Here is an 8,177-nt window from a genome sequence, read left to right as displayed (position 1 = left end):
AAAAAAAAAAAAAAAAAAAAAAGAAAAAAAGAAAAAAAAACTTCCAAACCGAGTATGCGAAATTTCGCAGAATAACAACTATTGTAGTCTTTCCCTGTATTGATTTATTTTCTGCAGCAAACGTGATCAAGAATTTATGACGTGTTGAAAATAGCAAAGGACGATGAAAGACTCAACATAACAGGCGAATAAGCTGAAAAGAAAGCTTCTGCGAAGAAATAGAGCAACGAAATAGCATGAAGACGAAGAAAGCTTTTGATGAATAATACAAAGAGCGATTATAAAAGAATATATTCTTCGAAGCTCACACCACCAACATAAATGAAAAGTCAGCACAGATGGTTCAGTGTGTATTCAATGAGCTTGAAGACGCAAGATCCAATCCCATCAGTTGTATTGTTTCGCAGACTTTTAAACAACAAAGGAACCAAGTTATTAATCAAAGAAAGCAGTTGTTCCACTATGCCGCAAACAGGAAATTAGAAAAGTGGGTCAAATTTCGCAGAGGGAGTTGTACTGCTCAAGAAATTATTTCGCATAAGCAACTTGAAGAAATTATTTGGCCACATGAGAACAAAACATGAAGGGAAGAGGCAAAACCATTATACCACATTCAACACTTTTTCAAGGATTCTACCTTCAAAGATAAAGAATAGAGGCAACTATGGATTACCAAGAGAACATTTTATGATTCTTTATCTTCTCGGCCAGAATTATTTCCAAAGAAGACGTTCGCTCATGAATAGTGAGAATCTTCATCAACAATAGAGTAATAATTTCGCATGATTAGTTCGCAATACTTCTTTTTTGCATTCATAGACAGATACTTCTTATATTTCGAGGATTAAGTACTTCTTCAAAGATACTTCATACTTCATACTTCGCATACTTCAAGGGATGATACTTTTTATTTACTTCTCAAAGTTTCGGAACTTCGCAAAAGAATAGAGGGAAATACGTGTTTTTCAAGTTTAGTATTCTTTCGCTCGTTCCTTCAACAACAAAGATCAAAGACAACTCCAACATCACACATCTCACTTCAACAATTACAATAAGACAGATTTTTCCTTAAGGATCGCTCTTCAAGCAATATTCAAGGAAAAAGAGGCAAAATGTAGGGGCAAAATATCGCACGACAACAAGAGTTAGCGAGATTGTCGCAAGAGTTAGCGAGAAAGTAAGAGTTTTTCTAATTGTCATCCATTATGTAAATACCTATATAAAGAGAAAGGCAGGAGAGAGAAAGGAGGAGGACACACTTAGGAGAGACTTTTGTAGAGAGAGAAATTAATCTTTAGTTTTATCATCTTCTTCCTACGTCACCAAAACTAGATCTAGAGAGTTTTCTCAACTCCATTAATGGAGATTTTAAGTTTATTATTCATGTAACCTCAACAATTATAGTGAAAAACTATGGATATAGACCACAATGATCGAACCATGTAAAATTCCTTGTGTCAATTTATATTTTATGTTGATAATTAGGTAAAAGGATAATTAGATTTAGGAATTGGTATCAAGATATCATGAGGGATGTGTTGTAGGGAAACCTGCAACTACAAAAAGCGAAACTTCAAACTCAACTATATGTTCAAACCAGAAAACATCAACATATAATGATTGCAAAACCATTCTAATATACAAGCATAAATAGTCGCTGAACTTTAACACAATCAACACTTTAAATTCGACTCAGCAAGCTAAAAGTTAAGTCTATATTAACGACAATGCTTGTGGCAGTGATAAAATTTGGTTCACTAGAAGTAATGTCAAGTTCAGGTTTATTTCTTATTTCCAAATTATCTGTACATGGATAATCATATCACTTTTACAATTAAATGTCCTCTACGTTCAATACATTATTATGTACAACCAGTATTTCCAAAGCACGCTAACATACTGGTATCTGTACGTAGACAATTTAGTGATGAAGGGTTTTAAGAGATCTGGCCGCAAAATTGGTTGGCGAACACCAGACTAAGGAGACTACGAAACAAAACTCATTTTCAAGTTTTACTTTATTAAGTTCAGAGGCAAACAAGTGTTTTGGCTAGAAATTTGTAGTTCCAGTTCGTCATTGCAGCTTTAGTCTGCTGCATATTGTTCATGGAAATTTCAGCACATTAGTTTTAGAAGTGAAATAACTACAATGAATTGATTTTAAACCAGAGAATACCTTAGTGTTCTAGGGTTTGCTGGTGTGGAATAGTCTTGTTGTTGTGGTTGGCTTAGTTGAAGTTTGATGCATTCATCTTCTTCAAGATTAAAGCCATTTGGAGCATGAGAAATCCTATTTGTCTCATGTGCATCTCTCGCTTCATTAATCTGTGGCCAAAAAGTAATGCTTTTGGATGAGCTAGAACACAACGGGAAACACATGTTAATCGAAGATATATATATACAGTCAGAGAAAGTACCTTTCTCAACAAGTCCATGTTTTCTTGACGTATATGGTGTTCCTTATTTAATAGTTCCATGTTTTCTTGGTGAAGGAGGTTTCCCTGCAGCGTAATAACAAATGTGTTAGGTGTTTGGAGTTATGTTGATTTAACTATGGAATGGGTAAGTAAGTGTCATTTTTCTCCAGACCTTTCGGTTTAGTTCGTGTATCTTATCGGTAAGCTTTTTGTCCTGTCGAAGTATAAACCTTGTTAGAATTTGTTCATTTGGAATATACATGGGTTACGTATTGGTTAGTTTTAAAGAAAACATGGCATGAGGATTTAGTAAGTTGAACCTTTTGCATACGGACACCACGCAAACTTATTTCCAGTTGATTTTCCAAATTTTGTAGCTCTTTAACGCTCAAACTGGATAGCTCTTGACCCATCAATTTCCTGCATATTATTTTTCATGACATTTGTATTCCAAAACTATGCACTTTGTCAGACAATCCACATGAATATTTATAAATACTTGCTTGGCAGTCTATATATTCCCTTAGAAATTATATGACAGTAGGTATACTGTGCAAAGCTTTAACATATGGCAAGTGTTGTTATTTTTTCACCAATCTAAAAGTTTTCTGGTCGCCGGATCTTCTTACTAAGATTTTAGCTCATTTCAGCATGTCTGTCCACTTGGATTTAGCCTACTTCATGCGAGGTTTTGTAAGCATCCACTTCCTTTTACCATGCCTAATATAGTTTATTTAATGGAATGGTACGACTATCACGGCAACGGGTAATAGGTGTTACTGCATGTGGCATTTTGGAAGGATGCATGTATATGAGATTAGCCCTCCTAAGACTCTCAAGGGGACGTGGCTTTAGTAGGCTTATACATGTTGAAATTCGCCGCAGTTAAAAGAAGTGGTTTTGTGTGCGTCTAGCTACCGGGTTAAGTTTCAAAAAGCTACACCTTCTTTGTTGTTTCTGACGATGATTATCCGTTATTGAGGGCAATGGTAATGGTTGCAAGGGGGAATTGTAATGGTGCAAGAGCTGAAATGGCTATGTTTCCACTTTCTAAGCGTTGGGAATATAAAGACCGCCCACTCATATCTATTTGCATTAGCCTCTTACAGTGAGAAGCTGCTGGGGTTAAATTGGTATAACCATACAGTTAGGGTGGGTAGGCTAAGTAATAGCTGCGGTGGTTGCTCCTAAAAACATAATATGAATATCAGTAATCCCGAGGACTATCTCCTTGGTGTACGCAAGCTGCTTTGGCTTATCAACATCTTCATACTAAATATTGGCTGATAATATCCTAGGAGATAAAGTTAATTATGCCTCTCTGAGTACCTAATTAAGACATAATGCTTAAAAAAGAAAAAAAATACCTAAGACATGTTTTTTTATGTATAAGGCTTAGGATGCTTGTAGTTGTAAGATGTTCAGATGATGAGAATGATCGCAATGACTTTTATCTTAAGCGTTTATAATAGTTTTGTTTCTAAATAAATATTTACGTGGACATAGTAAATCTTCCGGAAAATGGGTCATTTGTCCAAAAAATTTAAAACATGGTTCAAATGGACGAGTAAAAATTAGTATGTGTGAAATGGACACCAAAAAAATAGCAAGGCTGAAACTGGATTCATCTTGACTTAAACTTAAAAAATAGCAAGGATGAAACTGGATACATCTTAATGCAAATTAAAAATAAAAAAAAGTATTTGAAAATGGGTAGGATGAAACTGATTACATCCTGGCTATTTTTACATTTTTGTCCATTTAAACAGTATCAAAATTTAAATGTCCATTTCATCCAGGAATTGTTGATTTTGGTCTTTTTAACTAATTTTGTAAATCTTTTCAGGAACCTATTCTCTTCTTACTTATCATACTGATAGAGATTAAGATATCGACACAATTCGCATGGACATAGTAAATCTTTGCATTTTCTTTTTTTAGTTTGCATCTTTTTTTTTTCTGTATTTATTCATATAGCAGTCTAAATTATTTTAGTAAAAAAAACATACCGCTGGTTTTCTTGCAAGTTTTGCAATTGATGCCTCAAGGTCGCTGCCTCCCTTTTCCAGAACTGCAGGCAAAATGAGTAGGGTATTATTGTAAGAATATGGTCTATCAGGATGAAATCTTAGTTACTAGTATGAATGCATAATTTCTGAGTTGGCCCTACATATTTCCTAGGGTTCAAATGGAATTATCTTTTGAAGTTTTCTGCAAATATATAGCACAAATGATCATGAAAATCCCACATATCCAGTATGCCCTGATTTCTAACAGGAAAAGCTGGAAGGAAATAATGGGTTGAAGGCTTATGTAAGCGTACCTTGCCTTCCGAAGTTGCATTCATTATTGGATGGTGTTGGTCCTCCTTTGACTGGTTGTATCGCTCGATTATAGATTTCATGCTATAGTAGCAAAACAGATAAAACATACTATTAGTCATTCACATCGAAGTTTATATAAGAGCTAAATTTACACGAGAAAATGCCTTGCAAACTAGCCAGATAAGTAGATACCATACAACTGTGAATCGTCCAATTAAACATGATCTGTTTATGTTTTTAGTTGTTACTAATTTAATGGCGCCGCTTGCTGTCCATAATGTCATCATGCTGTGATTTTAAGTTTAGGTTCTAATGACCATCACGATGCATAAAAGTTTGGTATAACTAAATCATCCATGAAGATACCAATATGAAACTTATGCCAAGTAGCTGCCACTGGTTTTCTGCTCTGTGTTCAAGTCTAGTTCAAACTGTTTCTTTTCTTGAGAAAGGCAAAGATAACATAAATAAATAGGGTGCCAAGATAGCACCCTCCCATGGTACAAGAAGAATTGAGCAAGGTTCTTTGAGAGCTTACATCAAAGCTACTCTCTAAACAAACTTACCCGATCAACAACAAAATCATCAAACTTGATATTTTTAAAAGAATCAACATTAAATGACCAACTAAGAAGCAACACTTTGATGTCTATAATAAGAGAGTTTTGAGGTTTTCTAACTTGTTTCTTAGCAATCACAATATCATTCCTAGCCCAAGCAATGCCCAACTGTTGAAGAAAGTGTTCCCAAATGTGCCAAACGAAAGAACAATGGAGGAAAAGATGCTCCACAGATTTTGCGCTGTTATCGCAAAATACACACACATTTATCACTGCCATTCCTCTTCTGGAAAGCATGGAAAGAGTTGGCACAACTCTATTTGCTGTTTCTCTTGGCAACGACATTGATCTCCAGCTGCATACTACATTAGGTCTGGCACTTATTGAATTGATGTGCACTTATAAGTGTACTTAATTAGTGGAAATGCTAGCCATTTATTTTCTAGACACGAAATTATTAAGGAACTCTAGTAGTTGTTGAAATAAATTGATTACCAATAAGACTATGACCAGGGCATCTAACAGAAGTCCAACATCCTCTCCTAGCTAGAAACAAAGAAAGCACGGTAGTCAAATATGAAATATCATATATAAAATATGTTCTAACACTCCCATTGTGTTATAGTCTTACGACCCAAATTTCATGCCACTAGAGAAATGCTAGCAGGTAGTTCTCTGAAGGAGATGCACAACATGATTAAATAGGCTGACTGTAGAATCCACATATATCCTATTCCTGGATTTACGCATCATCCATCTCATTCGTTGCTCGCGTAGATATACGGTGCAACTCTTCTTGGAACTTAGGATTGCACTACGCGTCTAGTCTAGTTAAGCATGAGAATTTCTTTGAGGCAGCTACCATAGAGTACTATTACTAGGCACTAGCACTAAATACTTGTTAAGTTCCAGTACAAGGATACAAAGTAGCTAGTAGTATTATTTTTCGATGATGGAATGGAAGTTAACCATTTTTTAAATGATGGTACGCCAGACAATAAATCAGCATCTTTCTTGATTGAAGTAATCAGAATCTTATACTCTCGGTGGATTGGAGAATTTCATTACCTTAAAAATTTCGAAGATTTTGGATAATTTAAATATGTATATATTTTTAAAAATACAAAATTAGACCCTCTTTTTTCACACTCACAAATATCTAGCTAACTAAAAAAAAAGAACAAATGGAAAACAAGAAAATACCTACTTTTATTTTATGTGTTGAAATCATTCTTTTCTTAGATACTTAAGATTTAAAGAGAAATTTGTTAGTATCAAGGAAATATAAGCGATGTATTTAAGTCTTGTTGGTTGGTAGCCAGTCGCAATTTATTCATTTACAAGATTATAGGAGAGAAGCATCACGAGATAAGTAAATCGAGAAGTAGAAGGGTTCTAAGATTAGACTAATATGGCTGTAAAGAATAAAGGAAGAGATACTAAGATCTAAACATAGAGTGGACACACTACGACACGGACATGCCGACTCGGATAGCAATGGAGTGTCACATTATGCACACAAGACGCTGTAAGTAGACAAGGACATGCCGACTCGGATAGCAGTGGAGTGTCACATTGTCCTTGTCGACACGACACCGACACGGGTACTCAGCCAGCAAATGGACACTCATATTATAGAGGCGACATGTATACGGGGTCACAGAAAGATTAGATGTCCTATAAATGTATTAAATCCATCAGAATACTAGTAGATCCATCTATGCTGCTCCGATCGACGCCTAATCAGTCTTCTACACTACAAAAAAGAAGGCTTCTAGGGACGGCCAGTTTTGAAAAAACTGTCCCTAAAGAAGGATATTTGGGACGGTGATGGTCTGACCATCCCTAATAGTCATAAAATATTTAAATCAAGTCTAAAATATATCCATCCCAAAAAAAAACATGGCCAAATAGTATTAGTGACGGTGGAACAGGGGACGGTACATAAACCGTCCCTAATACCTCTTGGGACGGTTTTTTGTCCTCTTGGGATGTTTTTTGGCCGTCCCAAGAGACCTTCTGCTTTGTAGTGCTATTAACAAATTAAAGCGTAAAATTAGAAAAAAAAAATCAAAATTGAGAGATAAAACAATAAGGAAGATAAATCATATAGAAGGATTAAGTAAATGTAAGTACCATAATTAAGTTATGTTCATTCATTTTAATTCATGCAATTCATTATGCATGTTGTTTAATTCAGATTCATGAAACAAAACAATTTTTTAAAAGTATATTATAATTTCATGAATGAAGTTACCTTGCACCATTTAAATGAAATATAGTCAAATAGGGATCTCAATGGAGACATGACGGTTTAAAGATGATCAAATTTGGACAGGATGAATGGGTAGATTACAAGAGAGAGTGAGAGATAAATTACTTGGTACTTGAGAATTCATAGAGCTTGCCAGTGCTAGAAAAGATTATAAGACCAACTTGAGCATCACAAAGAATGGAAAGCTCTTTGGCTTTCTTTAATAATCCGTTCCTTCGTTTGGAGAAAGTGACTTGCCTACTGGTTGAGTTATCGATCCTTCGAATCACAATCTTTCCTCTCCCCATCTTATTCTAGCTTGAGCTTCTTCAAATTCATTGAAAAGTCAAGGGGGGAAGATTGATTAAAAAGATTAGACAAATGGGTAGAGAAAGAGAGATTTAGAAAATGAAATGAAGATTAGAAACAAAAAATGGAGATCTAAAAATAGGAAATAAACAAACTTCCACTTCAAGATGGAACCTTAAAGAAGAATTTCTTGCTAGTATGAGAGAGAAAGGTGACCTTTTTTTGTTTGACATAGATTTTTGTCTATCTGGGCATCAAAGTTTACTCTTTCTTTAGGAAAACCACATTTGTCAGAAAACAATGCTAGTTTCCT

The 8,177-nt window shown here is 35.0% G+C and overlaps 1 protein-coding gene across 1 annotated transcript; it reads right to left on the bottom strand.

Annotated features, from left to right (window-relative positions):
• Window positions 1-1,964: 1,964 nt before the first annotated feature.
• Window positions 1,965-7,973, bottom strand: LOC113285314 (MADS-box transcription factor 23-like). The gene is made up of 8 exons (XM_026534225.1): window positions 7,682-7,973; window positions 4,741-4,822; window positions 4,427-4,488; window positions 2,738-2,837; window positions 2,590-2,631; window positions 2,418-2,501; window positions 2,177-2,325; window positions 1,965-2,093 (listed from the first exon to the last, which is right to left on the bottom strand). Exons 1-8 carry the CDS (start codon window positions 7,861-7,863, stop codon window positions 2,075-2,077), a joined length of 720 nt encoding a protein of 239 aa, XP_026390010.1. The 5' UTR covers window positions 7,864-7,973; the 3' UTR covers window positions 1,965-2,074.
• Window positions 7,974-8,177: the final 204 nt, after the last annotated feature.

The sequence above is a fragment of the Papaver somniferum genome, chromosome 6 (assembly GCF_003573695.1).
Source record: "Papaver somniferum cultivar HN1 chromosome 6, ASM357369v1, whole genome shotgun sequence".
Classification (NCBI taxonomy): Eukaryota; Viridiplantae; Streptophyta; class Magnoliopsida; order Ranunculales; family Papaveraceae; genus Papaver; species Papaver somniferum.
This window is presented reverse-complemented; position numbering and strand designations above follow the sequence as displayed.